The following is a 19,071-nucleotide window of genomic DNA, read 5'->3' on the forward strand; positions in this document are numbered from 1 at the left end:
TGGGGCGGCCCTGCAGCCCCCAGGGCCTGGTGCCTTTCCCGGGGCGACAGCGGCGTCTGTGCCCCCACGACCCTCGGAGTGGGACCCTGCGGTGCAGCCGGTAGCTCTGCCGGTGCCTCGTTCCCCACGAACCCAGCGCCGTGCAGGCATATTTATATTCAGGTTCACTCATGCTTAACAGCTGTAGCGTCTGCTAGGAGAGGACTTGTATTTGGGGCTTTGCTGCGCTTGAGGAGCAACGTAGTCGGGGAAGGGGGCGATTTCCCGAAGGTGGTGTTTTCTTAAAAGCTAAATCACTAGGTGTGCGGTCGCATTGTGACCTCCTGTAATAAATCTGTCTTAAAATCTGGTCTCCGTTGCCTGTTGTGCATAAAACGCCTGGTTTTCCAATACATGATGCGGTGCAAACGTTCCGCTAAGGGTCAGAAGGACCTGGTTTGTGGTTCTTCCTTGTCAGCAGAGCAGTTCAGTAAATATTTCTTTCTTCAGTATCTCAAGTATAAAATGTTGCCAAGAACAACTGCAGATATTCCTTTATCTTGGTAGGTTATGCAAGATGAGCGAGCAGAACTGGTAGTTGTTTTGCGGATGAAGAGTGCTAAGATTTGTTTTATTTGTACGAACAGTTACTCCACAGACCGTCAATCTGCATGTATCTGAAATTCTTGACAGCTGGCTCTAGCTTTGGTACAAAACCACACAGTTGTTTTAAGCACAAAAAAAACCCACCAACGAGAAATGTGTTACTGTAGAAGGCAGAGACACTGGGTTTGGCAGTAATTTAAGCAACTGAAAGTAGGTTGCATTTACCGTAGAATTGTTCTGACATGTTCGTGTACTGTTCTTCCACAGTGGTGCTTGAGAAAGACAGGCTGAAGGACTTGTTTTAAGGTAACTTCTTTTCCCATCATACACAGTACATTTTGACAAGCACAGTTAAGCTTTCTGGCAGTGCTTTTATTAAATTCCTAGTTTCCTGAGCAGCACTAGAGAGCTGTGCGCACCAGCTAAAGCATTTAGGGCAGAGTCGTGGGAAGGTAGGGATTGAATACTTACTTCTGAACAGTTACGACTCTGAAGCTTTTCTGATGTGTTCAGTGAGGACTGAGAGGCGAAAATGAGGTTTTCCCTGTTTTGTTCAAAAAGGGATGCCCTAGGTGGGAAGATCAGCATCTCAGTGCTGGAAAGTTTAAAGGCATGATTTTAATTTTGATTAGAGGGGTGGGCCCACAGAATGCGCTGAAACCATCCACATCCACAAGACTGTACTTTAGCGTGCTCCAAAACAGGTTCCCAGTTCGCTTAAGCTGGTGAAGATTAAGGGGTCTGGAGTTAATTTTAAAACAATATTTGGGTCATTAGGTTTTCTGGGAAAGGGATAACAAATCAAGGTAGGTGAAATAGCAAACATGGTATTGATACTTTTTTTTTTTTTAATTGGATCAGCTGATACATTTGGGAAAAGGAATTAGTTTTGGTGACGGGACTTAGAGCTTGGAAGTGTCCCAGTTTTATGTGTTAGTCAAAGATACTGCGCTCTTGTCACTTGTCTTTTAAATCAACATATGTTACATGATACTATTTTGGTTCTCTGTGAAACTGCATGAGATCGCTCAGTTGTTTGTTAAGCATCTCTTCACAGGTTATTGAGATCCTGGTTACAACCCCACTGTTATGTTTTCTAGCATGCAGATATGATTTCTTCTCCCTCCAGTTTTGCTTTGCTCCTCCAGTTCAGTTTATACCGTTCCAAAGAGTGCTGAAAAAACATTTGTTATAAAATTATCCTTGAGGTTTGTCTTCTGCCAAGGCAAGGTGCTAGGCAAGCTTTTCAGCTCCTCAGATAGGTGTTGCTGATACAGCTTATTCGTTTATCCTTTTTTTTTTTTTTTCTTTTCTCCCCACTGTCAGTGATTCAGACCATGGAACACTGGGAATTCTTTAAAAAAATCCTCAAAATGTGAAAACAACACAGAGTAGCAACCGTGCTGCTGGAGTCATTAACGTCAAGCTCATCAGATTTTTCCACTTCTCTTTTCTAATGATGTGGGCTTTTCATAGCTGCTTCGTTTCCAGCCAACAGGAATATTTTGGATCCTGGTCTGTGTTATTAATATCACTTGTCTTCTTTTTTCTTTTTATTTTTTTTAACGGCCATGGGTGAGGTTACTTAAACTATGCTGAAGAAACAGAAACTCTTTTCATTTTTTTTTTTTAATAGCTGCATGTTACTGAGACATGTTTAAAATCTTTTACATACCCATGGACCACCATGGAAGTGTTTATTGTGCTCATAAGCATGCAGCTATGAAATCCTCTACTTGCGGTGCTTGGATGTACGAGCTGGGTAGAACAGTGTGTTATTACATTTTGTACAGTCTTTGAGAGTTATGTGGCTCGTATTGTTAAAAATCTACCTATCAAATTGTAAATTCCGCAGAGACTGAAGACTGATTATCTGTGTTACAGATCATTTAAGTCTAATTCCCTCTTGCCCAGCTTCATTTACAGCAGTAATCATATTTTTAATGTTCGATAAAGTAGTATAATAACTGTTAGATTCAGATCAGCACAGTATGGGTAGCATGAAGCCCCTAGACACCATAGGCTAAATACTTGTGTCTCAGGCTGCAGCCCTTTCACTTTTAATCTAAGTTTCATGCAAATAAGCTAATTAGATTTGTATCTTTTCATGCTGCGTGTTTGTGTTTGGCAAGAGGGAGTCAGTTCAGATCACTGCATTTGTTTTCCCACCCTACCTGCTCAGCTGGCACAGAACACCCAGTTTCTAAGGGGGAAAGCGTAGCTTATCAGTCTAGTTAGGTTCATTTAGTACAACGTATTCATGGGATACAAGACCAGTTATGTTATGTATGTAAAGCATATATGAGTTAATGGGAGTTTTTATTTATTGCTATAGGACTCTGCATGATTCAGAGATGCTACACAATCCAGACCGTCTGCGATTTTAAGATTAAGAGGGTGGTCAGTAGGTCACTCTACCGCTGTTTTCATTTTGAGGCTACAGCAAATCTGTCCCCATACCTGACACCGAGTTGGCAGCTGTGCTGCTGAGGCTATGCCTGTGTACTGAGCTCCTCCCTACACTTCTGAAGGTGCATTCCTCGTTGTACAGATTATTAGCTTTACTCATGTGTTTCCTTCTCCTCCCCGTTGCCTTGATCGCTTACCTTCGATGCCACAATGCAGCCACTCAACAGCGGGTCAGAACTCCGGTAGTCAATATGACTGACTGCAGATTTAGATTTGTTTTGATCTCTGAACTGTAAAGATGGATATCTTAATCTCTAAGATATAAAACATGCTAATTTATCTTCTTAAAATTTGTGAGGGCAAATCTGACATGTAACTGAAAGGAACTATCCTTTCTTGTCATAGGAAAACACACCCCCTGCCGCAGGTGAGCGTTGGTGAAAATGGGGGATACAAGAGACATCTGTCCTCACCTGGATTCCATAGGAGAGGTGACCAGGGATGATCTGCTGCTCAAATCCAAGGTACAGGGTGTTCTGGTTGTCAGTCCTTTCCCTTTTAGCTATTGTGCATGAGTTTGCATATTTGCTTTTTGAAGAAAATGCTGCCAGTCTCCATAGAGGAGAGGCAGAAACTCTTTTTCCAGTGCTGATGTACCTTGCACATGTCCCATAAAGTAAGCCTTTGTTGACCCCATCTGATCTATTTCTCACTGTCATTTTATCCTGCTCAAATGTGTCACTTAGCTAAAACGCTGCAAAGCGTATATTTAATTGGAAGTGTAGTATTAAGAAATGAAATACTGTGAGCTGCAGGTTGGCGAGGCCTGTTATAGAGAAGTTTCCCACTCTTGAAGGACTAAGTTACTTAAAAAACAAACAAGCAAACAAACCTTCTTTTATCATGAATATGCAGGGAACTTGCCAGTCTTGTGGAGCTGTGGGACCAAATCTCTGGGCTTGTCTTCAGGTAAAAATGGCTTGCTATTTGTGTGCATGATATGGTGGGACTTCTCTTTACTATCATTTATACTGAAAAGAAAAAAAAAGCGGGAAGCGAAGAGGGAGTTCACAGTAGAACTATCCGCCAGGTTTTAATGGATTCCAAAGAAAAGACTCCCTAGATGAAAGGCTGTCAGAATATGCCAAGACCAAACAGTTCACTCCTCACAGGTGTTTGCTCCCAGTAGTCCCAATAGGAATGAATAAAATGCCCAGCATTGACTGTTGGCTGGGTCCTGCCTCTGCTGGCAACTGTGAAGGGAGGCTGCAAGCGTGAGACCTCAGAAGACATTGCTCAGGGCAGCGGGGTGGAAAGGAATGACAAAGGGCATGCAGGTGGGCAGGGGCAGTTTATTTTCACACTGGAATGCCCAGACATTTTGAGACTGTTCAAATGAGCTACCCATTGGAGCAATTGCCTTGGAGTGGAGCCTTTGAGTGGGTGCAAACCTGGTTCCAGGTTTTCTTTCGTAAATCAAACAATTACAATTTTCCATCTTATTCTGGGCCCTGAAAGGTTAGAAAACTGGCAAGATTGATTCTGAAGTTGCAGCTGCTGGTGGGACTAGAGTTGCAGACTATTTTGTGAAGGGTGTAGTTTGATGTGCCCATTATACTTTTGCTCTTTTCTCTCACTAGATTGGTTGTCCTTATGTTGGTTGTGGGGAGTCCTTTGCTGACCACAGCACACTTCATGCACAGGTGAGCTTTCCTCTGTTGTCCATCTTAAGTCAAAGTTGGATTTTTCCCATTACGTAATCCTCCTCTACCCTGTTCTGCTAGTCCAGTGTTTCAACTTGAGCCAGCTGTCAAATGAGATTCATTATTTCACCTTTTAATTTTCAGGCCAAAAAGCACAACCTGACAGTGAATCTGACCACTTTCCGTGTCTGGTGTTACGCTTGTGAAAAGGAGGTGTTCTTGGACCAGCGGCTGGCAACGCACTCGCAGTCACCACCAGTAAAGTTCACTGAGACGGTGGGTCTGTGTCACAATGTGGCAGGGTTGAATGCTTGGCAGGGTTTTTGTTTACCTGCTGTAAAATTAGCCAAGTGGTTTCTGCTATTGTCCAGGCTTTTGTTGCGATAGGAACTCTTTGACTGAAAGTGGCTACCTGTAGCCAGAGGACCAGTAGCCTTGCCTTACAGGATCTCCCAGCAAGAAGACTTCCAGATGATTTGAATATCCATTCTGACTTTATTTTTAACCTTTCCTAGCCTCTTCCGCAGGGTGTCTGTTTCTGGAAGGAACCACAACAGCTGTCACATCTTCATTTTCAATGCTTGGCCCGTCAAAATTTTAGCTGTCAGACCAGAAACACATGTCCTTGTGACACTGCTGCATGTTCCTGATGCCTCTTTTATCATGTCTACTGGAAGCAGTAGTGGTATTGTTTCCACTCCCTCCTTGCATTAGTGAGAAGGGTAGACAGTGCAATTTGTTCTTCTCTCTCCAGAGTGCTTTTTATAAAGGCTGGCTCAATTTATGTGTAAGATAATCTCTCTCTCAGAATTCATCTTTCAAAGCAGGCCTCTCACTGATGCTTATTTCTCTGTCTTTAATCTAGGATTCTCCATTGCCTGCTCACCCTTTGAAAGCTGTTCCAATTGCAGTGGCTGATGAAGGCGAATCTGAATCAGAGGATGATGATTTGAAACCAAGAGGTAACTCTGCATCGAGTTGATGAAAAGGCTGTGAGTGTAACTCTGCAATGTGTAGGACCTGCACTGAGAGGTTCCTAGGGGCAGAGTGTGAAGACTGCCTAGAAAGGGCTGAATTCCCTCTCCTTTGGGGAGGAATGTAGAAAGCAGCACGTCTGGAAAGTGTTTCATGCCTCTCTTGTTTGTGCTTTAGGCCTTACTGGAATGAAAAATCTTGGGAACTCCTGCTACATGAATGCAGCACTTCAGGCTCTCTCTAACTGGTAGGCATTAGGGCCTTTCAGTAGAGTCTTCACTAGACTTCACTAAGTATCAAAAGTGGCACCTCTGATCTGAGACCTTCATGGGTCTTGCAAAGAGAAATCAGCCAGGCTAGGTGCAGAAAAATTTAGTGTTTAGAGCAATGGAAGTTTTACAGTAGGAAATTGAATGGAATAGCCAGCTTGTTGCTACATGCAAGACTCATGTTTACATGAGTGCTTGAAGTAAAACTTCCATCATTTCTATTGTGACAGATATGTATTTATCACATGGGAAGGCACCTCACATCTCTTTATTCTCCCCAGTGATACCTTTCTAACAATCCATATCCTAAAATATTTTCTACCCATCGTGCTGAGAACTAATTCCAGGATCTCGTCTCTGTACTGGGAACAGATTCAGATCAGCCTCTTTAATTTGTTTCAAGTTAGGAGACAAGTCTGCACCTGGAATCATTTCTTCCTTCGATTTAAAAACCAGAATCTTAAGCATGCTTTCAAAAAGGCATGCATTTCAGTTTTGATAAACCCTTAAATAGAAGCAGAGAAGAAATTTCTGTGCACTGAATTATTCTCTTTTTTTCTTGTAGCCCACCTCTCACACAGTTTTTTCTGGAATGTGGTGGACTGGTCCGTACAGATAAGAAACCAGCCCTGTGCAAAAGTTACCAGAAGTTGGTGTCTGAGGTTTGGCATAAGAAACGGTGAGTGGTCACTCCCTAATCTAATCTGGACAGGTTTCATAGTTATGTTAGTTCTGAAGTCTGGCATTGGCAAAGAGGAAATTTGATCTTCAGGGATAAGTGCATTGTCTAAGGCAGTCAGTTCAAACCCTACGTAGATAGGTATGCGAGGATTCCCCCATACCTAGGAGGTCCCTTTTCCTGCTACTGGTGATAAAATGGGCATATTTATGTCAGCGAAAAGAATAGGTTCTTAATGTTATAACTTTAAAAAAGAGGAGAATTTGTTTTTTAATTTAGCTTCCCTGTTGGCAATGAAGAAAAAATGATGGAGTAAGGGAATACTTTTGGCCATTTCTGAGTATTTTGCATGGACTGACCAGCACTTAATTGCACTGCTCTTGATTAGCAGAGGGATTGATGATTTTGATGGAAAAAGGGATACAGAGATTTTTACCATGTAAAATAAAGCAGCTGTCTTTAAATCTGAAGATGTGTGCTCTGTGCAATCAATTGAAATAAATCAAACTGGGAATTTAAATGGCATTGCATGTTTGTTTCATGTTATAACAAGGGATAAGTAAGACACAGAGCAAAAGTGAACTGTGTCTTTCTGGAAGAGAAGGCTGGAGACTTTGAAGCAATATAATGTAATTTTAAAATTGGTTTTGATTTACCTCATTTACTGGGTGGTCAGACCACACAGATTTTGAGACAGACATGGTGCTGCAAAATCAAACCAAGTAACTAATTGCAGTCCCCTGCTCTGGAAAGAATCACTTGAGACAATTCAAAGTCTGGGCAGAGCTTTAAGCTAAATGTGCTCTAGGGAAGAGTCTCTGTGGAGGGATAGACTGAAATGACTGCGAGATGTTTTCTGTCTCTTAATTCGTATGTCATCCAGCTAATAGAGAAATATATGCCTAGGCTTTGCAGGTGCATAATTATCTTTTGTCCTTTTTAACTAGTTACCACACCCTGTTCTATGCCTTATTAGACAAACTTGCTCCAGGCCTGATAAGCAAACTAACTTTTTTTTTTTCCCCCCCATATCTAAACAGCCCAAGTTATGTTGTTCCAAGCAGTCTATCCCATGGAATTAAACTCGTCAACCCCATGTTCCGAGGCTATGCACAGCAGGTGGGGCCTCAACAAAAACATGCCATTATTCCAAAGATGGTGGGATTTTAATTCCTGCAGCGGTGATGCTTGTGTTCAGAAGGAAGAGCTTGAGCTCAGAGGTCGTGCCCATTTTGTGTCAGCTTTAGTGATCTGATAGAGCACTTGGGTGGGATTTAGGAGACCTGGGTTCTCTTTCAGGCTCTGCCTCTGGCTTGCTGGTACCAAATCAGTGCATTTTCCTGTGTCAGCTTTCTCACCTCTGAAATTATGATGGTCTCCTCCTTTATAAAGGGCTTTGAAATCCGTTGATACTGCTGTGTGAGAGTTAGGTATTATTTATTCACGTCAGAGCTGAGAAACCTGGATAAATCTGTACTAAAAGTTAAAGATACGGATGTTCTATATTCTTTTTCTGGAGAATTACAACAAACTAAATCTTATTTAAAGATAGTATCCTTTTTTTTCTTTGAAGTTTTTATCGGTGTATCTCTTGTGTTTATTCTTCAGAATAAAATGTAAACACCAATCTATGATTAGAAAATTTACAAGAGAAGTGACAGTACATCTAAACTGTGATACTGACAGGAAATCAAAACAGGATAGAAATAATGATTAATGAAAGAACTTCTATATTTATCTTTGATGTGAAGTACGTTGGATTGAAAAACACTCAGCTGTAAAGAGATAAAGTTGAAAGGAAGACAGGGCAGGCTAAAAGCCAAACTTCCATAAAATAACAGAGACATCATAATTAACTTTCTGGAGTTGTCAAAATACCAAGTCGCTTTCCAGCAGGTCCTTTGAAGCCAGTATATCGGCTCTTTTACGATGTATTATGAATGTAGGAGCTTGCACCTAGACTGCATAGTCTTTGGTTTCTGGTTCCATTCCCTATTTATTAAAGATTTTAATCTGCCCACCCTGAGAGAGATTTCCATGAGCAGAAGTCAGTGCTCACGAAATTTGTTTTGTGGGTAAGAGTCTGTTCTCTAGGGCCTGCTGTTTTCATTAGGTTCATCCTTGTCTCTCCCCTCTTATCAGTGGTAAACCCCTGATAAATAAGCTCATGGTTTGCATGCTACGGCTGCTTTCTAGCTTTTCAGTATCTTTCAGCTGAAGATGTTCAGATAAAAATTGTGCCTTTTATCATTTAGGAGTTAAAAACATTGATGTAGCAGACAGGCTTCTTGGTACCTCGCCACGGTACTCTCTCTGCTTTAGTAGGGTCTCCTTGTGTTGCAGAGGTGGCTAACCTTTGTGGGTAGCATTGAAAGAGGCTGTGAATGGGGCGCTCTCCTCTTTTGCCCCTCTCATTTGCCCCATTTCTGGATGGATCCTAACATGGAGTTACTCCTGGTTTGCAGGACACTCAGGAGTTCCTGCGGTGCCTGATGGATCAGCTTCACGAAGAACTGAAGGAACCAGTTGTTGCAGAGACGAGGGATTTGGATACCAGTGACCAGGACGACAAGCGAGAAGGTGACCGAAGTCCTTCGGAGGATGAGTTTCTCTCCTGTGACTCAAGCAGTGACAGGGGTGAAGGAGATGGTCAAAGTCGGACCACAGGGAGCATGGGCAGCAGCTCCCTGGCAGAGACAGAGTTGTTGATCCAGGATGAAGCAGGGAGAGGGATCTCTGAGAAAGAGCGGATGAAGGACAGAAAGTTCTCCTGCGGCCATCGGCGCAGCAACTCGGAGCAGGTGGATGAGGATGCAGATGTTGATACTACTATGATGCCAGTTGATGGTAGAGCCTCACCTGAGATGCTGCCAGCTCCCCGTCCTGCCAGCCCATGTAGGACACCAGGTATACACCTCTTCCAGTCATGTTATTTGTGAGAAGACATGTTATCACTCTGCACAGGGACAGTGTTGTAATGCAGTGGCAAACAGCACTTCATGTAACTGTTCCTTCTATGGGTTTCAAGAGGTTTTGCATCCAAGATTTTCCTCGGTCTTTGTGCACAATTGATTCTGTAAGAAAATGTAATATGTCACCCAGAGAGGTGCTTAGCCGGGCTATGGGGCTGAGTAAAGACTATGTCCTGAAGGCAGTGATAGCTGCATCTGCCAAACCTGCAAACACTGTATTTATGCCTTTTCTTAATTTAAGAAAAAGGTTTTGTATGTGTACATTGCTTTATCTGATAGGCTGGCCTGGGGAAATACTAGCTGTGGAAAAGGCGTGGCAGAAGGTTTGTTAATGTTGGACTGTGGGCTTTGTGGAGAGTAAAGGAAGAGGCACAGTTTATGCATTTCTGTGTCTTAGGGAAAAGAAAAGAGCAGCAGTTAACATGTATGTGTGAAGTCACCTCAAACTGAACATACCCGATCTTTCAACACTTCTATATATAAGAGCCTTACTCTGCCAACTGGCACTGAAGACAGCAATGCTGTTTATGTGGATTAGGGATACAGGAGCAAGCTGTAAAACTTAATTAGTCACAAGTGTGAGAAAATGTCCGTGGGTTTTTTTTTTTTTATATGTAATTATTAGCTGTTCAGTATAGCTCTGTATGCACTCTTATCCATGCAGCGAGGGAGCTGTATCTGCCAACTTTTGCAAGCAGGACAGTTAATAGACGGTGCATGTTGGGAAAGATTCTGTGCTGGAACGCAGAACTGGGCTGACGCTGACTGCTATAGGGTTGCCTTTCATAACTGGGGTTTTCACCAGTGCTCTTCTCCTTCCCCATCTTCCCATACAGAACCTGACAATGATGCCTACGTGCGCTGCTCCTCACGCCCCTGCAGTCCAGTCCATCACGAAATGCACTCCAAGCTCTCTAGCAGTCCTCCTCGCTCCAGTCCTGCCAGGCTTGGCCCTTCCTACGTACTCAAGAAAGGTAGTGCAAAGAGTGTATGCTGGGAGGGAAGCGGGGGAGCATGTAGGGGAGGAAGGGCTAATTTACAGAAGAGAGAAGGAATCCATCATGATTCTTGATTAACAGTTGTAAGAAGTGCTGATTGCCCTGGACATCAGTGCTTTCTAAAATAGTACTACGCAAAGACTACAGTAAAACTGCAGGTAAAGTCAAGCTCTGGGCACAACAGATGTTCTAGTATGCTCTTATATTGGAGCCTGAAATTATTTCCATGTCTGCATCTGCATGCTGTGTTTGTTATTAATAAAATTGCTATGAAGTCCCAGGCACATGCTCTGTCCCTTTAGGGGAGCATGGAGATGTGTAAACATTTGTCTGCCAGACTTGAATTTCATAGCATGTGGGCCAGAGAACTGTAAGATGATGTTACCGAGAGCGACCTTCCTGTCTCTTAGACATCTTGGGCTCACAATAATAGAATTAAGGCTGCAGATGTCAATCCAGTGCTGGGAGCATTGTTAGGCTTCAGAGTGGACCCTGGCTTCTGTTGTTATCAAACTGGTCTATTCATCCCAAGCAAACTGGAAATTGAAATCACTCAGCATTGCATAGTCTGCAAACACAATGGCATGTGCTTATACCAGTGTCCCTACAGCTGTTCAATAATGGCATTCTTTCTTCAGCTGTGTCCCAGCCCTTTGGCTGAGGTCAGCACAGCCACAGATGTTCTGGCCGGATAAAAAGCACTCTGTCTCTGTGCAAGTGTGCGTGGGGAAGAGGGTTTGTTATTAAACAAAACTGTGTGTTTGGCCAGTCCCTGCTGTGGAGAGTCCTCTCCAATGCAAGACACCTGGGGAACACATGGGAAATGTCGAGGGCCGGGGGGGGAAAGGACAAAGTACACAGGCAGGTGAGGGGGGAGAGGAAGTAAAGTGTAAAGCTTAGAGCAAAATGTTGCAAGACCTCAGAAAAGCAGGGACTCTCTGTGGCAGGGCCAGGCTTCTAAACATGTAGTAAGAGGATGGAAACAGGAATTCCAGTAAGACAATTTCTGCCTGCTATGACCTGGCACGTTTGTGTTGGTTCAGTTGGCTACCTCCCCCTTTCTTGTACCAGGTGAAGCAGCAGTGTTCTTCATGTCAGTTTACAACGGGCTCCAGTGTTTCACTGGCATGCAAGTGGCGTCTGAACATGCAGGACAGCACTTGTCCTGTGTTCTTGTGTGGCTGCATCAGTCTACTGAGACAGGAGACTGGGAAGGAGTTGCTACATGATGGGGCTTCCTTGTCTGTCTTTCAGCCCAGATGCAGGCTTCTGGGAAAAAGAAGAAAGAACTTCGTTATCGCAGTGTGATTTCTGACATCTTTGATGGCTCCATTCTCAGCCTGGTGCAGTGCCTCACCTGCGACAGAGTGAGTCTCCTGGTGGCTGTCAGTCAAAGAGCACAGTCTTCTAGCTTGTAGATCTTTTAGGAAATGGTGCTCCTGTTTCCAAACACTGTGGAATGCAGTAGGCCTGCTAAAATGACGATAGCTGGATGGCAGGGGAGGTGTGAGAAACCTACCATGCCAAGAAGTCGTATTTCTCTGTAGGGGTCTGTTTGCTTATCTGTGTTACTGAGTTGGCCTAGCAATATCACATTAGAAAACTGATTCCAGTGCTACAAAAACCGTGACAAAAGTCATCCTGCTGACAGCAGTGGAGAATAATTAGCCAGAGCGAGTTGCTCTTACTGCCAGCTCAGGTTTCTAGCCTAGACAAAATCCAAGCAGTGATAAAAGGTGATGAAGGTCAGGTCCCAGCTCCATTACATGCACAGGAAACCCAGACCTCTTCCTCTTGGGTATTTCCAGGTTTCTACAACGGTGGAGACGTTCCAGGACCTGTCACTCCCAATCCCGGGGAAGGAGGACTTGGCCAAGCTGCACTCTGCCATCTACCAAAACGTGCCAGCTAAGACAGGGGCATGTGGGGACAACTATGCCTCACAAGGCTGGATTGCTTTCATCATGGAGTATATCCGGAGGTGTGTTCCCTATGCAGGACCTCTTTTTTCTGGGGTTTGCCCTGCAGTACTGGAAGGCAGCTATCCCTAACCAGTGGTGTTTGCAGCAAAATGTCAATTGTAACCATTCCTTGGAGGACAGTATGTGGTACCTCACAGGCCTTTGAGCCTTTTCATGTAAACAAGTTATTACTGTTCCTCTAGTTCGGTCGTACACCTTGAGGTCTCTTGTGCAGCTGATGATCCCTCACTTACTCTGCCTTTAGCTTAGTCTTGCCCTCTAGAGCAAATTAATTCCTGATGTAGTTTTCCAAATCATTTCCAGTTTGAGCAATCACAGTAGGAACATCAGCTGAGAGAAATCATGCTTTCCCTGCTCCTCTGGTATGTGTGATGAGTTTAGGACCCACAGCTAGAAGGAAACTCATCATCCATTTGGGGTCTTGTATGCCAAAGCGTCCAGCTATTTTATGTATAACTCTTTCTCTTAATCCCCTCTCTTCTGCAGACTTGTGGTGTCCTGTATCCCTAGCTGGTTTTGGGGGCCTGTTGTGACGCTGGAGGATTGCCTTGCTGCCTTTTTTGCAGCGGATGAATTGAAGGGTGAGTTTTCTTGAGTGGGGTCTGGCAGCACAAAACAAGGAAAACTGCATGGAAGAGTATTTCACATGCATTTTGGAGGCGGATTAAATCTAATGGAAATCCTGCCTCAGTATTTCAGTTGGAGACTGGCAGTACCAAAAGTTGGCAGTTCAGCATCTCTGAGCAGAAGTGAGTTTTTCCACCTGTTCAGGGGTGGGAAATCTGGGTGAGGGTGTCCTCAGCGAGGAGCAGCCATAGCCGTTCATTGGTTGTGAGTGCTGTGACTTCTTAGCCACCTTAGTTTCTTCACTTTCTCCATCAACTCCTTAAGCTCTAGAGGACTCAAACAATTTGCTGTATTCACTTGTGTTAGTGGGCGATTGCATACTTTTCTGCTAGTTGACTGCATTCTCTTCTTGCCTGCACTCATTGAGAGAAGCGTTTGTGTTGATCTCTTCTCACCCTGGCTTCCCCAAGAGGTTGCTTAACTTGGTTTCTCTGCACTAGACGGAAATGTAGCTATATCAGCATTGTTTCTCTTTGTCTACAGGGGACAACATGTACAGTTGTGAACGGTGTAAAAAGTAAGTTTGCATTACCTGTATCATGTTATATATATGGAACTTTATTTCTCTGTACTGCTGTCAAGCATTTTGCTATGCCCTCTGCCTGGACGTTTCTTCTGCTGAGTGGCGTGTATTATTGCCTTGCGTTATACTGGAGTTCTGGACTTGAGAGGTCACCGATCGCAGATAGGAAAAGTGCTGGCTTTGGCGTGGAAAAGAAAGGAAGAAGGACATGAACAGGGATGTGGCTTGGCAGTAATGGAGCTATTGTATTAGAAAGAAGAGGCATGACAAACTGATGCCATGCCTTATTTGGGAAGGATGCTGCAAAGAACCTGAATTTATTGCTGCTGGAATTCAGGATTTGTCTTGGATTTCAAAGTGAGCAAGAACCCAGCCTTGCCTTTTGGCATCCCTTTGCTTTAGAGATTTCTCACAGCTAGTTTCTTTTCCTCCCTCAGACTGCGGAATGGAGTAAAGTACTGCAAAGTCCTCCGGCTACCAGAGGTGAGTAAAAGCACCTTGTTTCCTAATTTTCTTTTAGCAGCCACAGAGGAGGTAAGGAGGCTGGAGGTAGAACAGAAAAAGCAGTTTGTTTTGGTGGCAAAGTCCTGTATCAGGACCAGAAATGGCTTCCCCATTCTAAGCTGATGAGCCAGCAGGATTCGTGACTAACAGGCGAAGAACCCTTGCAAAGGTCAGACACACAGAGATGTGCTGTTGTACCAGAATACCCATGGCAAAACTGCGCTTTGGTGTTCTCTGTCCTTGGTCTTTTAGATTCTTTGCATCCACTTGAAACGGTTCCGGCATGAGGTGATGTATTCCTTCAAGATCAACAGTCATGTCTCCTTCCCCTTGGAAGGGTTGGATCTGCGACCTTTCCTAGCCAAGGAGTGTGTTTCCCAGATCACCACCTACGATCTCCTGTCAGTCATCTGTCACCACGGCACAGCAGGCAGTAAGTCTTTCTTCTGTGAGTACAGGCAGAGGTGAACAGGAACGGGGATGAGTATGAGCAAAGCAGAAGTGTGTTCCAGGACTAGCCAACTCCTCTTCTGGGATGAAGTGCAGAGCAAGGCCTGCTCCCTCCATTCCCAGGCCTGCTCAGCCTCTGCCCTTTGAAAAGTGAACTGAGCAGCTTCTGAGAGATCCCCTGCGGCTGTTTCAGCCTCACCACTGGGTTGGCTCAAACCCTTTCCCGATGTTCAGCCTCACTGAGAGGCCCTTCCAGGGAAGGCAAATCAGGGTGACAGTGCCAGGCTCCGCTGCCCCTGCAAAGCTTGCCTGAGCAGGAATTATGCCTTTCTATTTTTTTTTATTTTTGGCTCTCTCTCCATTCTCTGCCAGCAGCTAATCCTGTTTGTGCTGCTGACATTAATCCAGGCCTGACTTCTGTCTGCACTCCGAATCCCAGCAGTGTCGTGTTTTCTCTGTTACAGGTGGGCATTACATAGCCTACTGCCAGAATGTGATCAATGGCCAGTGGTACGAGTTTGATGACCAGTACGTCACCGAAGTCCACGAGACCGTGGTACAGAATGCAGAAGCCTATGTCTTGTTCTACAGGTGAGCCGTGCCCTGGATACAGCGGTCCCTTGCTGATTACAGAATACCTAGAAATTCATTTTGCAAACTAAGTTTTCAGGAATTGTTTCATTTTCTTTTCCTTTCCCTAATTAAGGAAAAGCAGTGAAGAAGCTGTGCGAGAGCGTCAGAAAGTTGTGTCCCTTGCCAGCATGAAGGAGCACAGTTTACTCCAGTTCTACATCTCTCGAGAGTGGCTCAATAAATTCAACACCTTTGCTGAGCCTGGTCCCATCACCAATCACACCTTTCTGTGCTCTCATGGAGGTAAGGCACCGCTGCGGGGCCTGGGAATAGCAGCTCTCAGCTGCACCTTTGTGCTTCGTGGTGCATTATCAAATGCAGAAAAAAAGCTCCAGCTGTCATCCTGACACAGTGTACGCTGCAGTAGGATCCACTTCTTTGGCAGAAACTCCAGCCCGCTCAGGGAGAGATGAGACAATTACCCTGTTGTCCTGCTGCTCAGAGGCCCAGAGGGATGTGTAGCGCTGGGAAACAACAGTTTTCAGTTCTCTGTTTATTTTTAAAAACAAACCTGTAGAAAGCAGATAAGGCAGCATTTATCCATGTTACACTATCAGCAAGGTTGGCCTTCAGTGTTTGTTTGCAGAATGGAGCACACGCTACTGAAGAGAGCTGATACCACGTTTTACTGTTCTGCTTCTTCATCTGTCACGCTGGGGAGCTCTCGTGTTTATAAATCTCCAATTGGAAATGAAGCACTTGATTAGAAATTGAGGCCATGAATTGAGAAACTTCCACAATTAATGAACTCTCAACTGTCTTCCATTAGCAAAGGAAGCAGATTCTGTAGTCAGAGTTTTTTATTTGTGTCTTTACCCAGCAATGAGTTCTCTCGTTAACTCTCCCTTCTTACCTTTCCTCCACAGGGATCCCTCCTAATAAATACCATTACATCGATGACCTGGTTGTGATTCTGCCGCAAAACGTGTGGGAATATCTTTACAACAGGTGAATATGGCCATTTCATTCCTTCTCCCAATGGGTTTTGGTTTTTGTTTCACACCTCAGGCAGTGACTGAGACATAATCCCTTCCCAGGGCACCTTAAAGGCATGCAGTACTTGCTGTGGACTGGCAAAGACTGGTATTTGGTAGAGCCTCCTAATGTAAACCAAAATGAGCTGCATTGCCCCAGAGCAATATTGTGACCCTCGCTGTGTTAAGTAAAGGCCGTACTCTCCATTCAGCTGCAGATGCACCTCCTTCACCAGTGTCTGGAGAAGTACAGAAATCCATCTCTGTAGAACGCAGGGCTGGGAAGCATTTCCACACTCCTGCAGTTCTCCATTCCCCTCCCTCTCTCCCTGTGGTCAGGTTCGGGGGTGGCCCTGCTGTGAACCACCTGTACGTGTGCTCCATTTGCCAAGTGGAGATTGAAGCACTTGCCAAACGCAGGAGAATTGAAATCGACACCTTCATCAAGGTTTGTATGGGAAGCATCTGGAAGCAATGGCGAAGGGCAGAGGTGGGAAATGGAGACCTGTCACAGACAGTTAGGGGAAAACTCCTGCCCCTGTTTTCCAGAACGTGATCTACAGCATGGCCAGGAGATTGACCTTGGGGTTCCCCAGTGCCAACCGCATGGGGAGGTGCAGCTGGAACACGATAATGCTGTGCATGGCTGCACCCAGACACAAAGTTTGAAACCGTCCTAGTCTCTTCCCTGCTGTACTGAGCAGGAACAGGTTGTGAGGAAGTTGGTGGAATTACATGGGGTTCTTCTGGAGAATGGCAAGGCTGCCTTACAGTTAACGGAAGGGGCTCCATCAGATCTGAGGCGTGACTAAATCCTTCCTGCACATCTCTCTTCTCTGCTTTCCCAGCTGAACAAGGCTTTCCAGGCAGAGGAGTCTCCAAGTGTCATCTACTGTATCAGCATGCAGTGGTTCCGTGAGTGGGAAGCATTTGTCAAGGGGAAGGATAATGGTAAGGAGCCAGAGACCTCTGGAATCTGTCAGGGGTGAGAGGTAGAATGAAAACGGGTCTGTTTGCTAGGTGCACCTCCTCAGTCAGCACTGCACCTGACTGGTACGACTCGAGGCTGAACGGAGTTCAGGCACCAGCCACCGCAGGTCCCCAAGGGCAGGCAGAAATAACAGGAGAACTAGCTTGGGAAATAAGCTGAATCTGGTGGCAATGTGGAAAGCAGAATGGCTTTTGACATGTTTGTTCTCCTCTTACAGAGCCTCCCGGACCAATTGACAACAGCAAGATTGCACTTACAAAAGCAGGTGGCCACGTGCAAGTTAAGCAGGGTAAGGCTTGTGCTTGCTCTCTGGTAGTGTTTCTAGAAGGTGAAGGAGAATGTCCCACTGGATCTAGCTGTCCATAGCGAAGCAGTGACAGAGCGAGATGTCATTGCAGAGGATGACAGTTCTCTGCCTGTCCCAGTGCTGACTGCCTTCAGTGAGCCACCTCAGTTCTCCACTGGCAGCTCCTGCATGACCAACGTGCTGGGGCGACTTGTTACAGTAAAGCTTGCAGTCCCCCACCTCCTGCTGTTGCTCCTCCCCAGGCCCCTTCCACCATCCCCCTTTGCCCAGCGTTGTAGCTTTGATCTTGTGTTGCTCTTGGCTTGGTCTTTACTCGGCATCTGCTGTGGTTCAGCTTGTGAAGTAACGTTGCTTGTGCTGTCCTCGCTGGGCTCTCCTGCCAAGCAGATAAAGATTGCATCTTGGTTATCTCTCAAAACAACCCTTTCTGCTTTTCTCCTCCTCTGTAACCGTTACGGCAAAGCTCTCTGCTTTCCCTGCTTTGTCCTTTGACCACCTGAACTTGTCCTTCTTCAGACAGCTCGGTGGGGGGGTTTCAGTCTCTCCCAGGCAGGGCAGCCCCAGCTGCCTGGGACCGGTGTGTCGAGTGCTTGGCTGCAGCACCCCTGGGCTCTCACAGCTCCTTCGCTGCTGGCCATGTGCGGGGGGTCAGGCAGGCCCTGGTGCCATGGGCTGTTGCTGCTCAGTTCCTCTCGGGGACAGGACGAAGGGGCTGCAGCAGGACCCCACAGCACTCGGTGACGCTGCCGGGGAGTCCCGGTGGCTTCCAGCAGCACACGGCATTGCCGAGGGCTGGTGGAGACCACTGTGGCTACAGCGGTGGCTACAGCTGTGCCGTGCAGGGCTCCCCGTGGGGCGGGGGCTTCGGTGGGTCTGGACCGTGCAGCTGCAGGGACCGCTCCTGCCTGGCTTTTCCTGAGGGCGAGCAGGGGGAGGTGGTTGGAGAGGAGGATGTCCTTGTCTTGTGGTGCACCAAGCTTTCCCTCCGACAGCTGCACAGAGCCGGAGCCTACGGCTGATGGCTGCTGTTGTCCCTTTCAGGTGCTGACTACGGGCAGATTTCCGAGGAGACATGGATTTATTTAAGCACACTGTACGGAGGGGGCCCGGAGATTGCTATCAGACAGAATGTGGCCCAGGTCCAAGAACTGGAAAACCTACACGGGGAGCAGAAGATTGAAGCGGAGACACGGGCTGTGTGATCTGTGCAGGATGGGGCAGGGAAGGTATGGCACAGATGCGTCCGTGTGGGGATGGAAGGCTGGGGAATCCTGAGGAGTCAAGCCTCTTCTGTTGTCTGGTACTCGAAGTCGTGTGCAGCTCCCACCACCCCTTTGGGGAAGGCAGGTTTCCTCTGCCGCCATTTCACGTGGCTTTGAATAGAGGGGTGGTGCGGGGCAGGACTGGGAGAAAAGCAGCTTCTCTGTAACTCCTCTCTGGATAAAGCTGTGGTACGAGACCGCAGCCCAACTTCACTAGGTATGTTTTGA

General features: G+C 45.8%; 1 protein-coding gene across 1 annotated transcript; it reads left to right on the forward strand.

Moving 5' to 3' along the window:
- Positions 1-3,437: 3,437 nt before the first annotated feature.
- On the forward strand, positions 3,438-18,783 carry USP20 (ubiquitin specific peptidase 20). Its single transcript, XM_009705010.1, has 23 exons — positions 3,438-3,518; positions 3,910-3,963; positions 4,635-4,697; positions 4,842-4,973; positions 5,563-5,659; positions 5,850-5,919; positions 6,507-6,620; positions 7,661-7,739; positions 9,086-9,527; positions 10,429-10,580; positions 11,856-11,957; positions 12,399-12,571; positions 13,059-13,153; positions 13,683-13,716; positions 14,160-14,205; positions 14,479-14,659; positions 15,141-15,267; positions 15,383-15,552; positions 16,176-16,257; positions 16,623-16,731; positions 17,132-17,234; positions 17,492-17,563; positions 18,623-18,783. The coding sequence occupies exons 1-23, from the start codon at positions 3,438-3,440 to the stop codon at positions 18,781-18,783; spliced, it is 2,739 nt and encodes a 912-aa protein (XP_009703312.1).
- The last annotated feature ends 288 nt before the right edge of the window (positions 18,784-19,071 follow it).

This window comes from Cariama cristata, unplaced genomic scaffold (genome assembly GCF_000690535.1).
Source record: "Cariama cristata isolate BGI_N322 unplaced genomic scaffold, ASM69053v1 scaffold37017, whole genome shotgun sequence".
NCBI lineage: Eukaryota > Metazoa > Chordata > Aves > Cariamiformes > Cariamidae > Cariama > Cariama cristata.

Bases quoted from the DNA above. Each gene is read 5' to 3' on its own strand.
- USP20 (XM_009705010.1), top strand. From the start codon at position 3,438: ATGGGGGATACAAGAGACATCTGTCCTCACCTGGATTCCATAGGAGAG. The intron at 10,581-11,855 runs GTATGCTGGGAG...GCCCAGATGCAG, and splicing joins AGAAAGGTAGTGCAAAGAGT to GCTTCTGGGAAAAAGAAGAA. The intron at 17,564-18,622 runs GTAAGGCTTGTG...TGTCCCTTTCAG, and splicing joins CCACGTGCAAGTTAAGCAGG to GTGCTGACTACGGGCAGATT.